The sequence below is a fragment of the Solea solea genome, chromosome 7 (genome assembly GCF_958295425.1).
Source record: "Solea solea chromosome 7, fSolSol10.1, whole genome shotgun sequence".
NCBI lineage: Eukaryota > Metazoa > Chordata > Actinopteri > Pleuronectiformes > Soleidae > Solea > Solea solea.
This window is the reverse complement of record NC_081140.1, coordinates 15,727,896-15,748,270: the sequence shown is the minus strand read 5'-3', so window position 1 is coordinate 15,748,270 and position 20,375 is coordinate 15,727,896. Positions and strand designations below refer to the sequence as shown.

The window sequence follows — 20,375 nt, the reverse complement described above, 5'->3', positions numbered from 1 at the left end:
GTGTGTGTTTTCTGCATGTCAGCCCGTGTGTTATTTCGCTCTGCTCTCTGCAGCGGTAGCATGACATGTTTGTTTTAGGATGCTGTCGAGGATGAGTGTGGGTTTCTGCCTGACACAAGTAGACGCGGTGAAATTTGTGGCACTTGGTCGCCTCATGGATGGTTTCTCTGCACACACGCACGCTCGTGCTCACGTGTGTATGTATGTATGCGTGCGCTCGCAGTGCATGCTGTAGGTATGTGCTTGTATGAATGTGGGCTCGTCAGGTCTTTGATTTAATTAGATGAATTTTAACGAGGCCCAGATTAAATCCCCCAGATGTCTCAGCTGTAACCCACCACCACTACCTCCCCTCCCTCTCCTCCCGCACTCCAAACAACCGCCATCACCTCCACTGGTCTCCATGGCAACACCGTTCTTCCCCCTGTGGATGAAGCTTTAATTAGAGCAACTATTATGGGCTAGCTTTACCAGGGTGGGGTTGAGGGGTTGGTAGTGGGTACATGCATCTGTGGAGTGGGTTGTGGGCCAGCAGGCCAGGCTGTGTTAAAGTGGAGTCCAGGCTTAGAGGAAACATTAATGGGAGCAGGTTTTATTTTCACTGTCAGTCAAACGCAGATGGACCAGTTGTTTACCAGTCAGCCCTCCAGGTCAAAATGGCAGATTTTTGTAACCATGCCCTCACAATCTTTTTGTCTCCCTGCTCTGTTTCTGTTCCACTCCATCTCTCTTTTTTTTTTTTTTACATCACTCATTCTCCCACCTTGTGTCCTCTCGATGCCCTCGACTCTTCAAATCTGTGTGTCTACCTATATTCTCCCTGTGCCTTCACATCTGACTTTCTCTCTCTCTTCTCTATTCTTCACTTATTCATATCTGCCTTAAATATCTGTCTTCACCTCTTCCTTACCCCACACATTTAAACAACCCTGTTTTTGTTCATCTTTTTTCTTCATATGTATTCCATCTTTGCCACATTCTGTCTTCTTTCTCTCTCTAACCCATGTTTCACCCTCCTGCCTGTCCTTGTCAATCTCCCCCACTTGGCTTTTCATTATATGTTTCCTTGACATGATCTGTCTGTTCTGTTTCACTCATCTTCTATTTCATTTTACTATTTTTCCCTGTACTATTTTGTCTCTACTACATTTGTATTTACTCCGCCTTCCTCTATTCATATCTTACTCTCTGTCGCTTTCCTCCTTTCACCCCTTGCTCTCTCTATCACACTTGCCTTCTGTGTCTCTCATAGTTCCTCCGCTGATCCAGCCATTTGACTTTCCTCCGACTTCCATTGGTAAACTGATGTACATTGCCTGCGTGGTGTCATCTGGAGACATGCCTATACGCATCACGTGGCGCAAGGACGGGCAAGAGATTGTGGCCTCCTCGGGCATCACTATTGACACAAAGGAGTTCATGAGTTCCCTCCAGATATCCAAGGTGTCGCTGAAACACAATGGCAACTACACCTGCATCGCCAGCAATGATGCTGCCACTGTCAGCACAGAGAGGCAGCTTACTGTCACAGGTAAGAGAAAAAGGAGTGAGAGGATAGCAAAAATGTGTAAGTGGTTTTGAGGAAGCAAAGGGGTTATTTTAAAGAGCACTCCAGTGATTTAGTGAACCAGCAGAGGGTGATTTGTTGGAGAATTTGTGAAAACTAACTTCACGCAGCAATAACCTTGACAATGTTCACATCACTCCACATGCAAGCTGTGTCTACCCTTGCTCTAAACTGAATAATGTTACAGTATTGATATAGTTTCCAGTATCTTACCAAGGCCCATTTGAAAATATATATATAGATATGTAAAATTTCAGTGTCAGTGTTTTGAATGCAATAAATGCTGGAGTCCAAGTGTGAATCACCAGTGATAAAGTCCAAAGTTGAACCTGAAAATTACAACTCTTTTAAGTGCTTAATTCAATCTAACAACATACTTTTACACTTATGTACTTTTACTTGTACAACTTTGAAAATTTAGCATTTTTAACAATGTTGTAATTTCTACTTCACAGATGAACATGTAGTGCAGCAGTGGTGATGCTTTTTCCGAAACGCTGTTTGCTGGACGTCAAGTAGACATTGAATATTGTTCTAGCGCGCCTTTTCTCTCTTCCTCCAGTACCCCCTCGATTTGTGGTGCAGCCTAACAACCAGGATGGGATCTATGGGAAAGCTGGGATCCTCAACTGTTCTGTTGATGGATACCCTCCTCCCAAGGTCATGTGGAAGCATGCCAAAGGTGCACTAGGTACGCAACCCATTTTTCAATCAAGTCTTGTTTCTGATGGCATTTTCTTCTTTGCGCAATATGGTAGTCATAGGTCTGTCATGTCCTAGCATTTGCCCGTGACTGTAACATAATCATCTCTGTGATTGTTTTTGTCTTTCTGTGCAGCGGGTATTGGGAACCCGCAGCAGTACCACCCTGTGCCTCTGACGGGACGTATCCAGATCATGAATAATGGCTCTCTGCTCATCAGACATGTCCTGGAAGAGGATCGTGGCTTCTACCTCTGTCAGGCCTCTAATGGAGTGGGCTCAGACATCAGCAAATCCATGGTTCTCACCGTTAAGAGTGAGTATAATAACTCACATCGGCTAATGGATCAGAGAGTGTGACTCTTTCATGGCGTGGATGTCTACAGTGAGGCCGTCGCGGACTCTTCAGTGCCCCTGATTTACACCCATGCACACACACACACTGTGTAATACCAGTGAACCAGCTCACACTGTGCTTACATACACACTCGATGATGAAGTGAAGGGGCAAAGGTGAACATGGACATAAGAACATATACAGCTTGTGTGTGTGTGTGTGTGTGTGTGTGTGTGTGTGTGTGTGTGTGTGTGTGTGTAAGAGAGAGAGTGCAGTGAGAAAGTGAGCAACTGAGCGATTGATCTCTTGACTCTTGGGATCTGTCCACAGACATTCAAAAACACTTTGAGCTTAATCATTATCTGCAATCAATCTCTTCATCCTGCCCTTGCTGTCAGTAACACCCTGTGTGGTAATGCATAGGCAAATATACATACATTCATGCACATACGCACACACCAGGCCATAGGAGTAGGAGAGGAAGCAGTACAGTATCAAAGCACTGACCTGACAATCCAACAGTGTTCACACGATTTAACTTCAGGAACTTTTTGACTCTTGGTCACACAGACGCATAACCAGGCGTACATAAATACATCTCCTAGTTTCTCTGTGTTCTGCTATCTCAGGGTTGCCTCACTCTCTCTCTCTCTTTCATTCTCTCTCTCTCTCTCTCTCCCTCCTACTGGTGTTAGTGTTATTGATTGAATCGTTCCTCTCCCCTGCTTCCCTCAATTCTGTCTGTTTCGCTCAGTGGAGAGGGAGGAAAAGGGGAGGGTGAGTTGAATAAGTGATGAAAACAAAACAGCAGAACCCTCCTTGGATCGATAGTGTGTGTGTGTGTGTGTGTGTGCGCGCCCGCATTCCAGGACTTGTCTTCCTTATGGGGAAAAAAAACAAGTCCCAATAACGTAAATGATTACATTTTAAGGCGAAGACTTGCTGTATAGTCAGGATGAGATTAGGATTGAAGTTAGGCTAGGGTTAGGGTTAGACCAGTAGTAGTTATGGTTAAGGTTAGATTAAGTCTCCAGGAAATTGATGTAAGTTAATGAAATGTCCTCTGAAGTCCTGGAAGTCCAGACTGTATGTGTGTGTGTGTTGGCCAGAGAGGATCGAGTGTGTGAGTGATTGTGTGTATGGAGTGCACAAGAAAGGTAGAGTGTATTGTTTTTGCCTCTTCATTCACCGAGACCCTGATGTTAACTATTGGAGAATGAGAGAGGAGGTTTATCGACTTTACCTCATTGACCATAGCTCTTGATTACTCCACTGCAATGGAACTTGGCTACTTTGAGCTCCACTTTTTTTACTGACAAATATCCTACCCCACTCTCCGCCCGTTCACTTCGTTCCACCTTTTCACTTAAACTCAACTTATTGTCCACTCTCTCGTTCCTTTCTTCCTCCTGTTCCTCTTGTATCTGCCTTTGTTATCTATAATATCCCACTCATCAACGTGTTTACTGTCACCATTTCTCCCTGCCTTTCCCCATTTGTCCTCATGTTCTTCTCATCTCACACTGCATTTCCCTTCTCCTTCCAGTCCCGGCAATGATCACCAGTCACCCTAACACTACCATGGCTAAGAAGGGTCATGTGAAGGAGCTGAACTGCACAGCCAGGGGAGAATGGCCCATCATCATCCGCTGGGAAAGAGGCGACACAGTCATTGACCCTGACCGCAACCCCCGCTACTCCATCACCACCAGTCCCAATGAGAAGACTGATGAGGTGTTGTCTACACTCAGGGTAAGAAACACTTGTATATTTGTTAGATCATCTATTTGATGAAATCAAACAGCAGTGTGACCATTGAGTTCAGAGTCCAGATGCAGCATGATGTGCATACTCTGCTGTGTTGTGTGAACTTTTTGAACTTTTGATCCAACCAATCCACTGTTAAGTCAGTTGGTGTGTTAACAACTGTTAAAGGCTGGTACCAATCATGGCCAGTCACATCAGATCTTCTAGCTGTTTGACATGAATGCTTCCTCTTAATCTGGCTGTTTAGTTTATCAAATCCAGGATCAACTGAGAGAAAATATGATATAAAACCACGTTTTTGGACATTTACATTAAAATATGCCATGTATCACTCATAGCAACCATAAGGCCCACATATTTACTTAAAAATAAATAAATCCCAAAGATTCTTCACATGTTAAATTTGGGATGAGGCATGTAGTTGTTGCAGCCTGGTGATGCAATATTATTATACAAATGAATTCTGAGTGTGCCTGTGTGGATTTTGCACAACATGTGATGTGCTCCAGTCCAAGTGGAAGATTTTGATGTAAATGTATAGGTACTTGTTAAAAAGGTCTATTTCTAATGTTACTCATAAATGTTTTATTTTCTGTCTTTGTGTTAATTGTTCAATTATTTCTTGGCCAATTATCACCTTTTGCCAAATTGTGTGTCAAAAAACAACATTTTCTGTAAAATGACTTCAACTGTTTGATGACTCATCTTCTACCCAATAGCTTTTTTTTCTAATTTTGGTCCAAATTCTGCCTATTGTGTCTGGCGCAAAACGACCTACACTGTCTGATTCATCAGTGAGAAGTCCTCAACAACAGACAGCAGACTAGTTCCATACTGGACAACAACTACTAGTTGTTTCAGTGAGGCCATGAGGCACCTTCAGAGCTGCTGGCTGCTGTAAATGCCATTCCTCAACAATTCTGGTCATAGCCTCATTCTACCGAGGGAACTATTACACCTGCATACACCTCTATTAGCTCAAGTGTCGACAAAGTTGCTTTTGAGATTTTTCAAGCAATTGCACAGAAAATGATGCAAAAATGACTCTTTATTCTTTAAATACAGTGTACCTGTGGATAGGTGACACTTTTTCTTTATTAAACAACTCTCTTTTCACCACCCCAGAGCTAAACAGTTCTTTGGCTCCAAGACAGAGCTGTTTGTCTCTTAGACATTACTCTTTCTGCCTTTCTCCCAACAGCTAAAGCCAGCAGAGCGTGAGGATTCAGTCTTCTTCTCTTGTCATGCCATCAACTCTTATGGAGAAGGACGAGGCCTTATACAGCTTACTGTGCAAGGTAACCACTCCTGCGCGAATGTGTGTATCGCACCAGGATCTATTGATCTTGCACGGATGTGTGTATTGTAGTTTTATCTTACTGATAAAAAGTACACAAGTCTGTTTCTCGTTTGATCTATAGCTTTCTCTCCCTTATCTCCCTCCCTCTTTTTTAAATCCTCAGAGCCACCAGACCCTCCGGAGTTGGAAGTGCGAGAAGTGAAAGATCGTAGCATGAATCTGCGTTGGACTCAGAGATTTGATGGGAACAGTGTCATTACTTCATATGATATTGAGTATAAGAACAAGACAGGTAAATAAGAAGAGTATTTTCTTTATTTGACAGTAAATGGAGGAGTGGATCTGACAATGGAATATTTTTTTTGGACCATGGCTTAGAATTGTACTTTTTTAAGGACTGAGAAAATTCAAAGAAATATATAACTCCCCAACCATATTAAGTGTTTTGTTTTTTAAAAAGAAAATGGTTTTGTATTTTCCTTTCAGATTCATGGGAGTTGAAGCATGCCACTCGAAATATCTCCCCCACCAACAATCAAGCCAACATAGTGGACCTTCATCCTGCCTCAGTCTACAGCATCCGCATGTATTCTTACAACACCATCGGAAAGAGCGAGGCCAGTAAGGAACTCACCATCAGCACAGAGGAAGCGCGTAAGTATTTAGCCAGGATGCTTTTTAACACTGTCCTTGTGGATGAATTTGCTTTTAGCCTCTGTGGTGACACTGTCATTGAATTCAAAAGTGTCCTTCTTCAAGGACATTAAAATAAAACAAATTTAGTATTGCTCAATTGTACATGAAACATTGCCATTTAGAATTGTTTGGTCTCTCTCTAGAGCCTGATGGTCCACCCATAGATGTGATCCTGCAGCCTGTCACCTCTCAGAGTATCAGGGTAACCTGGAAGGTAAAGCCTAACTGCTATTTCAGAAATACTATGTCCCTTTTGTTATTGTTATAAATTAAAGTTACATTGCCTTATCTCACTTTATCATGTTTTGGTGCTTGCAAAGTTTCCTGATCATTTTGGCCAACACTTTAAATGCTTAAAGACTGCGGATGTCCTTGAGTCATTATGCACAATGTCAGTATGACTCCATCGATATGACGTGAGTGTTGTCTCTTTGTTTTTCTTCTGTTAGGCTCCGAGGAAAGAGTTGCAGAACGGCGTTATCCGGGGTTACCAGATCGGTTACAGAGAGAACGGCCCTGGCAGTAATGGCCAGTACAGTATTGTGGAGATGAAGGCCACTGGAGACATTGAAGTCTACACTCTGGACAATCTGAAGAAGTTTGCCCAGTATGGTGTGGTCGTCCAGGCCTTTAACAGAGCTGGCACAGGACCTTCTAGCTCAGAGATCAACGCTACAACCCTGGAGGATGGTGAGAATCACAAAAACACACACATACAGTATCTCAGCATGCGCTCTGGGTTAATCTCCAACAATTACCAGGGAAATTTAACAGAGGAGTCAGTGCAGTGACTGTGTCAGACGGAGTCTGGGCTCCGGTCATGGAAAGAAGTACTGAACAAATAGTTTTAATAAATTGATTCTCATGATTCAGTAACACTGAAGTCACTGTGTGTGTCGTGTGTAAAACAAAGTCACCGTAGTTTCATGCAGCTGTGCAGTGATGACTCCGCCCACGTTGAGGAGGTACTATAATTTGTAATGGAAACACAACCTGTGCCGTGCCGAGGCGATTCGGGCTGGGACCATAGGTGGAAAAGGGGCTTAAGTGACCAGCAGCAATCAGGGAAATACAGCAGGTAAAACAGCAGGTTGCTTTACATACAGAGGAAGCGTGAACTGTCAGTCCGGCTTTTGCTTTGATTCACTGTAAGTGCGCTTTTTTATGATTGTGGTTCTGTTTTTGCTGTGCTTTTGTGTGATTGGCACACAACATAAAATTGCTATATTCATTCTCTCCTCTCTAATCTAAATGCTACTCCATTTCCTTTTTACAAACATCAAGGACACATGCTCTTACAGAAACCATTCTTTCAGCAGAATTAACTAAAAAAAGCATTTAGGAATCAGAGCCATACTTTCAAGGCTGGACAATCCTGTATTTAGTTTAATTTGTTATTGCATCTGGCTCTGAGCATGCAAGAAAATGCACATAACGATCAGCTAGGTGCAGAATTGGGAATACTCTCCAGATGTACAACTCATTCACTCATTCAAAAACATTTACCATACTGAAAAGAGTAATTTTGTAGATCCATAATTTGCCTTTCAAAAGAGAAATGCTAACATTTTCAACATCACAACTTTTGCAATACCTAAAAGTACAGTAACAACATGGTAATACAATGGTAATAATTTTATGATATAGAGGTATTATCATGTTATTTCTAATGTAATTCCAGTGTGAGTGCAAAGCATTAAAATATTAGGTTAAAATATTGTCCTTCTGGATCACATCTGTTTGTGGATCAGACCTGTTTTTCACAACCTTAAATGCATCTTTTGTTCATGAAGCAGTATTTGTAAGTGAGCAGCATTGATTGACATGTGGCCTTTAAAGAGGAGCAGACGAAGTTGTTAACAAAGAACACAAAACAGTTTTAAATACTATTCATCTTCAAACACATACTTGACTCTGTTTTCCTCCCCTTTTTTTTAAAAAAAAAACAAGCAAAAACAAAAAACCTTTAGTTATACATTTTAGATCGACAGTATAAGAGCAAGACAGACAGGGGTTACAAGACAAAAAGAGCAAATTAAAACACTTAACATGACTCTGGTCTAGGCTCTAGGCTCGAGTTTTGTATGGGTCCCTACTTTTAGGAGATAAGTCTGTATTTCCATGGAGTGCTTTTCCTCTACGATGTCCTGCCACTAATCTAGGCTTGGAAGATCACATTTTAACCAGTTCCTAGGAAATTGCCTTTTTGCACGAAACTATCAAAATTCTGAAGAGATAGTGTTTTGATAGAATTTGAATTGCACCAGGTATCAGACCCAGGATCCTGGGATCCTTGAAACCAAATATTTGTTCATTGTTCATCTACCACTTTATCTTCCACAATCCCAGCTGACATACGGCAAAAAGCAGGTTACAGAGTGGACAGGTCGCCATCACAGGGCCACACAGAGACAGAACCTTTCACATTCATACCTATGGACAAGAGTGTCCACTTAACCTGTGCACTGTGGGAGGAAGCTGGAGAAAACCCACTCACACAAGGGGAGAACATGCATAAAGGTCTTTATGCTGCACAGACATTAGCACTTACCACGACACCAACCATGTGGCCTGAAACCAAATATCCTCAAGAATTTGAAGGACTCTGTTCCAGAATGGTTGCACTTTCGTACATGATCAAAATACTATAAATGCAAGTGATTGCCATTTATGTGCCCACATTGTGCCGCTGTACCCCTAATTGTTTATTTTTAATGTAATAAAAACACAACAAATGAGGTTTTCCATCAAAATTCCCTCCATCTTTTGGAGCTAGTAGAATAACTGCTTTCCCCTCTTTAATATTGTATTCTTTATTGTTGAGCTGTAGTAAAAAAAACAAAAAAACAATCTGTACACTATACAGACACACAAAATAAATTCTGTTCATGTCACGTCTGTTATTCTCTATCATAGGGCGCCCTCCCTCCATCAGCAAACAAATAAAGCAAAATAAAACACACACACACACACACACCCACAGACGTCACATACTTACATGTCCACCCAGTGAACAGTTGGCTGAGCTCCATTAGTCCAGAGGAGACAGAGCCCTCCAATTCTTTCCTGTGGCTGTCACCGTGGCGACAGTGATATTGATGGCCATTATGATAATAGTGATAACAACAAGCATACTAAAAATAATTATAATTAGCATGTCTCTCTGTCTGTCTCACTCTCTCTCTCTCTCATTCCCTCTGCTAGCTTCCTGCTGTAATTATCCACAGCTGAGCGCATTGTCTCCCTGCTCCCTCTTTTCATCTTTTTCTGCCCTTCCTTTGCTCCTCTTGCTTTTAACTCTTCCTCACTTCCTCCCTTGTTCCTCTGCCCCCCAACCTGCCCCTTATCTCCTCCTCTCTGTAGCCTCAGTCCAAAAACTGGCTTTTGTTTTGTTCCTGTATTTGTTTTTTCCTCCAGCTTGCACACTTATTTATCTGAGGTCATTTTATACCACCACGAACGCGGTTTTATTTAACTTTTTTATCCATCTGCCTTCCTTCATTACTTTACATAAGCTCCAATACAGACAATTTGGAAACACCTTTTGTTCAAATCCTTTTCCCGTTCCTTTAGTGGAGATGATGTAAAGGTAAATGTTGTGATGCCGTTTGATTATTTCAACGTAGACCCTAAAGATTTGTTCACGCAAAACCCATATTTAGTTTTTTAATCCTCCTTTCTCCTCTCCCTCCCTTCCTTCGTCCTTCTCCACACCACCACTTTCTTCTCCAGCTGCAGAGAAATTCCCTGGTGGACTTGGCCCGATCTCTCTCTTTCATTGCTGTCTTTCTTTCACTTGCCTCTCTTCCTCTCTTCCTGCCTCTCCTTCTCTCACAAGTTGACCTCTGTTCGTCTTTAACACTGTGCATTATTCAGGCTCTGAAAGACTAACGGTCAGCAGTAGCCAGCAGAGGAGACACCTGGGTTGGAGGGGACAGAGGGTGGCTTGTACAGAGAAAGAGAGGTAGTGGTTATAGAGATGGTCCTATACATCATGCTGGATGCATGTCATGGGCTTTTCATCTATCTCTAGCCTGTATACTCACTTCAGGTTTGCTATGGAAATGCCTTTCTGGGATTCAGCAAGGATTTATTCATGGATTTTATTCATTAATCACCTAACCAAACCAGTCCTACCTTTGATGGGACACCTTTGCATCATCTTATGTTTTCATTTATTCTGAAATCTCAGAATAAAGGCCAAATTACACACAATTGCACATTTTATTTTGTTCAAATACAGTAAACTCAATTTCAATAGTCAGTTCAATATTATGAAAAATATTCATACATACTAATGATGTCAGGCTAAATATTGGGGAAATGTATATACTGTCAAATAAATGAAAAGGAGTGGTAAATCATGTAAAAGGTTGCTTGTAATCTGAACTTTTTTCTCAATTAGAATCTGGAACAAGCTCACACAGAGTGTATGATAGAATCAGACATTAAACAGATATGTTTTTTTTAATGTCTCTGACCTCTGGTGGACAACTGAGTTTCCAAAGTTAGCTTATATGAACTTGAGAACTCTTCAGAAAATGACATTCAGATAATTCCTTTTAAAAATATTTAACTTCATGTAGACACCATATAGCTACTATTGAAACTTTTACCTAATAGAAAATTTACTCTACAGGTGAAAATGTCACATTTAGAATAAAACGTGACCTCCCTAAAAATTTCACAATCATCAAATACAGTTGTGATTGTTTTTATTTAACCTTGATTAAATAGAACATTTTTATTCAGCTGTGAAATACTTCTTACTAAATGTAATCTCGTTTCCTTCTTTGACTCCCAGTGCCCAGTCAGCCTCCCCAGAATGTGCGAGCCATTTCTGTCACATCAGACGAGGCGGTAATCACATGGGCCGAGCCTCCCAGATTGACTCTGCACGGCGTATTGAAGGGATATCGCATCGTCTTCTGGGCCGTCTTCCCAGATGGAGGTGGGCTGACTGTGTCTGTCATCTTTCTTCCACACCATCGCTGGTAACCGCTCAGCCCTTGATCTGAACATCTTTCTTTTCTATGTGTCTCCCAGAGTGGGGTGAGATGCAAAACATAACAACCACCAAGGAGCAGGTGGAGCTCAGAGGCCTGGAGAAGTTCACCAACTACAGCATCCAGGTGTTGGCCTACACCCAGGCCGGAGATGGAGTCCGTAGCAACGTCCTTTACATCCAAACTCGTGAAGACTGTGAGTCTTTAATTTAGTAGATCTTTTTCACAAAGGATAGACCAAATAATAAACACACATACAAGAATGTGTGAATTGCTTTGACCGCATCTACTCGGCAGGTCCAATTTTTTTTTTACTGCTTGGTTTAGGTAGCAGTGTGTGGGAGGCAGACAGCCAGAGGGGTTAGAAGAGGGTCTTTGTAAGGCTGAGGATGCTGATTAAAACCTCTTTGTTCTCTGATGTGCCATTACCAGTGCTAATGAGAATTATAAAACCAAAAGTGTGTGTGTGTGATTAGTTAAGGAGCCTTAGGGTGTGGGCCTGCACGTGTGTATGTGTGGAAGGGTTAAGTGTGTGTGCATGTGTAGATTTCTTAGCATTTGTCTGTGTGTGTGTGTGTGTGTGTGTGAGATAGACAGTGTGTTTGTATGCATGTGTGCATACAACTATTGTATGTGTGCAGGTCCAGCTTAGCACCCAGGACAAGGAGAAGGATTAATTCTTTGTGGCTTAGAAAGAATTAATTTTGTGCTTACACTGTCGGGCTATGGATTACATCCGTATCCGCCTCTCTTCTCACTCCCTGGGGCCAAGCAGAGGAGGAGGCAGGCGTCTGGAGATGGAGAAAATGAGGGAGAGAGGGAGCGGAGGAGTGAGGGGGGAGCAGAGATTTTAAGAAGTGCCATTTCAGAAAAGGCCTTTATTCTCTTTTCCACACTGTATTTCCATTTTATAAGCTGGCCTCGCTGCAATAGCTCTTCAAATATGTGTGTGCGTGTGCGTGTTTATCCATGGCCCGCGTGGAGTGTCTCTTTCTCCCTGATGAGGGTTGACACTGTGTCCAGGGGCAACCTCTTCACATACTGTGCATTCAACCTCCTCTGTCTCTCTAGGCCTCATCCTTCCGTTTGCCCTCAGTTCTCTCTGTAGCATATGGAAAAGTGTTTGCAGTGCAATTGTGCATACAGCCACTTCTCAGTCTGCCTTTTTCAACCTGTGTCAACCTTCAGACACAAAGACAAAAGTCAGTAAGCATTAGAGTGAAGGAGATGGGTTCACCCTGCAGTTATTTTTCATGCTCTTTGCAAAGGCCACACACCTATGGTGTCATTCATCTGTGTGAAAATATGAATGCATACGTGTGAGTGTATGTTGCTTATTCGCAAGATTTTGAACTGAACTTTAAATGTTCAGTGGTAGGATTTAAAAGGATCCAGTAGTAGTAGTAGAGGTAGAATATTAATTCATTCATCAATTGTCTACTGCTTTATCCTCCACATGTGGGTCGTGGGCCCACGGGAGCGAATCCCTGTTGACAAAGGGTCAAAGGCGGGGTACGCACTGCACAGGTCGCCAGTCCATTGCAGGGCAAACACAGAGAGACACATTGGCACTCACATTCATACCATTGGTTTATTTAGAGTGTCCAATTAACCTCTGCCTGTTTTTGGGTGGGAGGAAACCAGAGAACCCAGAGAAAACCCACGCACACACGGGGGAAACATGCCAACTCCATAGAGGATGGACTGGGTCACGACCTCAGGTCTTTTTGTTGTAAGGCAACAGTACGTGCCAATACTCCGCCGTACGGCCCAATTGTAGAATAGAATATTCATAATTAGATTTTGGTTACCTTTTGTTTGTAGAATGAGCCATTTTCTTCCATGGGTTTCATTTTGTTTCAAAAGAATCCGAGAATTAACAAACAAAACACTGGATCTAGACTGGACCTCGACACAGAGGCTCCATTCCACAATCACTACTGCACAGATTCAAAGTTCATGTTATGTCACCAGCACAAAATGGCAGGACCCACATCTGGGATATTTTGGCTCTTGAATCTAATCTTGAAGTTATGGCTTAATAACCGATTTATATGATAAGCAAAATCATATCATAAAACATGCTTACACTCAACCACCAACTAAGAATTATATATGAATCAGACAGAGTAGCCACTGTATGGTTTATATAAGGTGCAATGAAAAGAGAGTCTTTTCATTCAAAGAACTGTTTAAATGAGTAATAATAAATAAACAAAAAGGAGTTGTAATAATGAAATGATAAAAAAAAATGATACAATGTGCAAATCTAGGTTGTGGACAAAAGCAGCACACAATGAAAAATAGGATGATGTGTATTAGTGCAGCAGCTAACTTGTATTCAGTTATGAATCATTTTTTTAATTTGATTTTTTTCTCCCTATGATTTGCGGGTAAATTATAAAACGTTGGAGAACTATGACCTGGATCAATTAGAATCAACACAGGCATTCTTTGTACATGCAGTTTTCCAGAGGCAAGGCTGAACTATTCAAATTTAATAAAAAATACTGGGTAAAAAAATCACATATGAGGAGCCATAACCAGTTAAAATCTGGCATTTTTGCTTAAAAAGTAAGATAGATAGAAATTGACATGAGGCAGAATCACAAAATTATTATTATTATTTTTTACATGTGAACCAATCACTAAATGTTATAATGCCAACAGAGCTGTAGGGTAAAGTTCTGTGAGTGACAGCAATTTAGCCAAGGGTGTGTTTTTGTTTTTTGTTTTTGTTTTTTTGTTTTTTTTTCATGCAGTGTACAAAAAAAGTTCAAATTCATCATTATTGTCTTAAATCAGTGTATTGTACACACAGAGAAATGTAGCTAGCATTTTTTCTCCTCTGTATGATTCAGACCCTGGACCACCAGCTGGCATCAAAGCTGTCCCCTCCTCTGCTAGCAGTGTTGTGGTGTCCTGGTTACCCCCTCATAAGCCAAATGGAATCATCCGCAAATATACCATCTACTGCTCCAGCCCCGGGTCGGGCCAACCGGTGAGTTAGAAGAGGGGTGCAGTGAGTTTTTCAGGAGTGCAAGGTGGATGAAAGAGTTAAAAGGGGGAAGAAGACCATCCAAACATGGCTGAAGATGGGGTCAATTTTAAATGTAGCATAAAGCTTCTGTTATAGAATTAGCATGATGACAAGATAAAGGAAATTTGATAATGAGGACGTTCTACATTTATGTGGATGTGTATCTGTGTGTGTGTGCGTGTGGTCTAGTGCTGCAGTCTCAGCAAGATGTGCGTGTGTGAGATGAGCTCTCCTCATACCGCAGTGTGTGTGCATGCAAAGTCAACCTCCAGCCTAATTTGCATATCTGCGTCTCATCACGTTGCCAGGACAACCTCATCTGTTCATCAACGAGGGCAGAAAACAAGCCGACAGCAAGCACACACTCTCATTTACACACAGATACACACACTCGCATGAATAAATACACACTCACGTGTGTGTGTTTGTTTCACACCAAGCATACATGCATATATGCAACTCATGTTTTTGTGACATGAGTGAATGAGTGAATGCAGAAGCAAGAAATATATCCAGTTTGCATATACTTGCATACACAAACACACACACACACACAGGCACACACCACAAATGTATCTATCTACAAATATACATCCATCTTCTTAGTCGCTCATTCACAAATCACTCTCTTTTTGTCTATCTATTTACTGCTCGCTCGCTCACACACACACACACACATACTCTCTCTCTCTCTCTCTCTCTCTCTCTCTCTCTCCCTCTCTCCCTCCCTCCCTCTCTCTCCCTCTCTCTGAAGCCCCCATGCAGAGTTTGGGATGATTACTATGTAAATGAGTGCGACTGGAGAGATGGAAGGAGGGATGGGGGGTCAGACACACCGTGTGGGAAGTACTTTTGTTCCTCTTTTCATTATCTCTCTCTATCGTTCCCTGGATCACTGCTATCTCCACGCTGGAGGAATATTTTAATATCCGTTACAGCAACACACACTCTGTCAATTCTCCCTCCCCTCCTCTCAACATATACCCACCCACCCATTCATCCATCCATACTTACGTACATCCCTCTGTCCATACCTCTGACTGCAGTGGAGAGTACTGTACATAGGCAAATGCACAGAGATGAAAGAGTGTAAGAGAATACATTAATAGATGTGAGAGTTGGGGAGGGGGGAAATGCAGAGATGGCGTAAAATGGAGGGGGGGTATCTGTGCATGGATGGAGTGAATAGCAAGGAGTGGGCCCATAGCTGACAGGGAAATGAAGAGTGATGGCAGGAGGAGAGGGAAATGATGGTGCAGTGGGGTAAAGGATCGTCAGAAAGGTGAGCAAAGAGAGGACAGAGACGGGAGGAATGGATGATGAACAGGAAATAAAAAGCCAAGTAGATTCCTCCATGACGGCTCGTTCATAAATGTGAAAAACAACAGGAATACCGGAATGTGTTTGCCCAGAATAAACTGTTGTGCAGACAACAAACCATCAAGCCAGGACAGTGCTCAGCAACGCTGCACTGTCTTTGCAAGTTTTACCGGTCTGCCACATCTACAGACTCTTCAGACCATTTGGCACCAACTCACAGTCATCAATTCATCTGTGCATGAGTGACTGCCACTAAGAAAATGTGACTCAAACTGGTTGGGTATAGTAAAAATTGTGATTTCGCTGACAGCAGTTGATGGGAGGAATGTGTGTTCATATGTTTGTGCATCTACTGTGTGTGTGTGTGTTTTGAAGGGGCAGTGACATCTATATGTCTAGACAGCAGACACATGGCTGGGTTAAAACAACTGCAATTACACATCCACCTCCAGGTCATGAATGCCACTCTATATGTGTATATTCCTGCATGTGGACTTGTGCTCGTTTATGTTTAACGATTTATCTGCCCCTCTCCACTCCACTCCTCTCCTCTCCTCTCCTCTCCTCTCCTCTCCTCTCCTCTCCTCTCCTCTCCTCTCCTCTCCTCTCCTCTCCTCTCCTCTCCTCTCCTCTCCTCTCCTCTCCCTCTCCCCTTCAATGTTGATGCCTGCAGAAGATATAGGCCTCATTAGTGTACGACTGTTCATGATATCTCTGACTGTCTCATTTGTCTGTCTCCCATTGTCTTTCTCTGTATCATATCTCTGTTTGCTCTCCCTGAGGAGAACAGATGAGAAGAGGGGGTGGGCTTTACTCCCCCGACCCAGCCCTCTTATCTCTCCCCCTCCCTCCCTCCCTCCAGCGCCATCCTTTCACACAGTTTTGCCTTATCATAATATGCCCCAGAACCTCTGCGCCCTCGAACCCATCCTCCTTTCTTTTCCTGTAGTGCTGACTCGTGGAGAGGATACAGGGTGGAGTTCACGTTGAATGATGTTCACTCAGCCCTTCGCATTAATCCTGCCTTTACACTAAAGTGACAAAATGATCTTGTCTTTGGCATCCCCCAGAATTTACTGTGTGGCTTAGCACCTGTGATAAAATGCCCGTTTTGTTAGCAGAGCACAAACACGTTTCTTTGACATACAGTATATTAGTAGGGAGATTCAGAAAATGTGTGGAATATGTCTATATTTTAACTTTTCGTTAAGTTTTCTGGTCTGTCCGTATATTACATTTTGCTGCTCATTTCCATGAAAATTCTGGGTGAAAGCACATGAGCCAACCAGTAGATCCTTAATAATATAAAAAATATAATATTCCGCTTATAAATTCTGTTTTCCACATTCTCTCCCCCAGCTGCCCAGTGAGTATGAAGCCAATCCTCAGCTGCTGTTCTACCGAATCACCCATCTCAACCACCGGCAGCAGTACCTGATCTGGGCTGCAGCCGTTACCACAGCAGGCCGTGGTAACTTCAGTGACAAGGTCACTGTGGAGCCAGCAGCCAAGGGTGAGTCCCTGTAACTAGAGACTCCGTACGGTTAAATTACACACAACTGTGGTTTTGGTCATGTTCAAGTGGAAGGAAAGTGAGGTTAAATGTATTTAGATGTATATATATTTTACAATTGTTACAGTTAATTATTAATTAACAATTGTTTCAATCGTGGTTAAAAGATAGGTGGGGCAATTTACAGGCCTCAAAAAGAATTGCTGCATATCTCTGCCTGAAAGTCCAGTGGCTTGCACGTCACCAAGTCAGTTGTTGTTGTTTGTGGATGAGACAACACTGATTTTTACCTGCATTTTCTTGTTTGCTCTCTCTCTGTCTCTGCTTCTACACGCCCCTCTTAGGAACAGTTATGACAGTGCTAGTATTCCTCTTCAACCCTAACCCTCTTAGTGACAATGCCATGAACTAAAAATACACTTTTAATGGATGCTTTGCTCTGTATCCCCTATGACTCTGTGAATTGTGTAAATGATACCTCTTACTTTCCCACTTGCTCCATATACAGTATCTCTATTTCAGCTTATTTTTCCCCTGCCTTCCCTTTCTTTTTCTTTGGTGGTGCTTGTTTGGACATGAGGTGATCTATTGATCACAACGTTCAGAGGGCACCAACTACACTGCCCCCAAACTGGAAAATAATAAGAGAAGAGAGCAGGTGGAGAGAAAGAAAATTACACAAACAGAATCAGAGCTAACTAATACACAACACAAAAGCAAGTGTTTAAGAAAAGGGAGAGGGCAGTTAAATCAATAGACTTTGGATTAATAGAAAATAAGAGGAAAAAAAAGGGAACAAAGCTGAATAAAGTGCCCATTGAACCATGTTACACTTTTCTAAATCTCTCTATTTCCTTGACTGCTGGGAATGGGGTAGGTCAGCTGTCAGTTGTAGGCAGTGTCCTCTTGACTTGCCCACTCAATATTTCATTCAGCCTTAACATTGGTGGACATGAGTGCTACCACTAAGATGCCAAGTTTGAGCAAGAGAGAAAGAAAGAATAATAATTTATGGATATTTTATCTTATGCTCTCTGCTCCCATCTTATATTCATATTCTAATCTTTGGTGGACAATGTCAAATTTAACATTTCTTATCCACCAAGTGTGAATCCCAGGAAATACAGTACACGTTTCACATCTCAGGATATTGATCCACATCGAGATGCCTCTGCAGCATTTGTTTATTTGGTTTGGAAGTTGTTTATTTGACATTGGCAACATAATCTGATTGGTACATATTAATTACACCTTTGCTCTGTATTATGTGCTGTCTTGGTTTTCATGCAATTATCTCTCATCCCCTCTTTGTATATGCCTGTTCTCTTCCTCCCCCAGCCCCAGCTAAGATCTTGTCATTTGGGGGCACTGTAACCACTCCTTGGATGAAAGAGGTGCGTCTGCCCTGTAGTTCAGTTGGAGAACCAACACCTACGATAAAATGGACCAAAGACAGGTGAGAATCCATCACTGCCCATTTGTTTACCGTACGAAGCTATGTGCACAGTGCTGCTGCGAGTCTTTGAACGATGGGTTTGTATGAAAGCATCTCAGGTCAGTTCTTTAGCAATGTCATATACAGTAAGTACTGCGTCTTTATATGACCTTACAACGCAAGTACAATGCCCTTCTCGCAGGTGAATATCGACAACACGAAATATCTACCTGTATCTTTTATTCTTCCCTTCACTGTTTTTGTGCATAAATAGAGTCTTAATTACACAGACCAACGTCCACAGCAAAGGGAGTCCTTTTCCCCATAGAAATCACTGTTCCTGATGTGCCTGAAAAACTTCATTTGTTTTCTTGTTTTTTAGTAACATGCAACAAAAAACTTTATTCATTATGCTTTGCTGCATATTCTTTGAGGGCCACAGAGGAGCTAGAGCCAATTCCAGCTGACACTAGACCCTAACCCTAACCTACCCTGGTCTCCAGCCTATTGCAGAGAAAAAAAGAACACATTCGTATTCACAGCTAAGAACAAAATTATTATTTTGGACTATCTTTGGATTATGGAAGAAGCCAGAGCACCTGGAGAAAAGGCACATGCACACACAAGGAGAATATGCAAACGCCACACAGACAGGATGGAATGGTGACACAGTGGTTGGCACTGTTGCCTCACAGCAAGAAGGTCCTGGGTTCGAATCCCTGTTTCCATGACCATCAAAACATGTCATAGGCACTGACATGCAATCTGGAATTGGTCCGCGAGCGCTGCTCAGTGCCCACTGCTTCTTGTTCTCAGAAGGTTTCTAGTAGAGGGTTGATAAAATGCAGAGGATTCATGAACTTTTTTGCTTCCTTTTTCTTAGCGAGGACACAGCCATCCCAGTGTCTCTGGATGGACAGCGTCTCATTATGACCAATGGGACGTTAGTGCTGCGCTCTGTCAAAGCAGAAGACTCGGGTTACTACACCTGCACAGCCACCAACACCCTCGGCTTTGACACCATCATAGTCAACCTTTTAGTGCAAGGTAGAAGTATAACATGAATGCCACTTTCCCATCAATGCACCTACAATGAGAAATGAACTCTGAGCTCTGTGCATTCTTCCTCAGTCCCCCCAGACCAGCCTCGTCTCACGGTCTCCACCACCTCCACCTCTTCCATCACTCTGGCCTGGATACCAGGGGACAACGGAGGTAGCTCTATCAGAGGTAAAATGTCTTTCCGTCTGTCTTCTTAGGTTCTCGCATCTCTTTTTTTGTAGTTTTCATGTCTAAATCGGAGACTATACAGCTGGATTTATGCTGTAGAATAAGAAAGATACATGGCCTATCATCGTAGTCCATGTCTTTCACAGTGTTATCATGCATTCTGATCTATTACTTTAATCATTGGAGTTATGAGTTTATACTTAGTTTTTTTTTTACTTCTGTATGTGTCTGATTATCTAGTTGGTCATTTCTGTTTGAAGATAGATGTGGCATTTGTGCCTTAATGGTCAGGCATGCAAATATTGTAACAGTTCTGTTTGTTAGTATAAAATGTATAAAGGGTCACTTGTTTGACTTGTGTAAGCCCACATTTTATCCATCTAGAGCCCTGACAGTATATTGTTGTGTCCCTCACCCCCCTGTTAGGAAGTTACTGAAAATTATTTTCATTTACATGCATCG

At 42.2% G+C, this 20,375-nt stretch overlaps 1 protein-coding gene across 1 annotated transcript in view; it reads left to right on the top strand.

Moving 5' to 3' along the window:
* Positions 1–20,375, top strand: part of LOC131462493 (cell adhesion molecule DSCAML1) — a 101,864-nt gene that overhangs the window by 71,958 nt on the left and 9,531 nt on the right. Inside the window, exons 13-28 of the mRNA XM_058633759.1 lie at positions 1,253–1,531; positions 2,130–2,258; positions 2,406–2,585; positions 4,153–4,358; positions 5,575–5,671; positions 5,837–5,965; positions 6,160–6,327; positions 6,513–6,583; positions 6,819–7,059; positions 11,174–11,320; positions 11,416–11,571; positions 14,237–14,376; positions 17,095–17,248; positions 18,587–18,704; positions 19,567–19,730; positions 19,815–19,913. Coding sequence (XP_058489742.1) covers positions 1,253–1,531; positions 2,130–2,258; positions 2,406–2,585; positions 4,153–4,358; positions 5,575–5,671; positions 5,837–5,965; positions 6,160–6,327; positions 6,513–6,583; positions 6,819–7,059; positions 11,174–11,320; positions 11,416–11,571; positions 14,237–14,376; positions 17,095–17,248; positions 18,587–18,704; positions 19,567–19,730; positions 19,815–19,913 — 2,478 coding nt within the window. The remainder of the gene's footprint in view (positions 1–1,252; positions 1,532–2,129; positions 2,259–2,405; positions 2,586–4,152; positions 4,359–5,574; positions 5,672–5,836; positions 5,966–6,159; positions 6,328–6,512; positions 6,584–6,818; positions 7,060–11,173; positions 11,321–11,415; positions 11,572–14,236; positions 14,377–17,094; positions 17,249–18,586; positions 18,705–19,566; positions 19,731–19,814; positions 19,914–20,375) is intronic.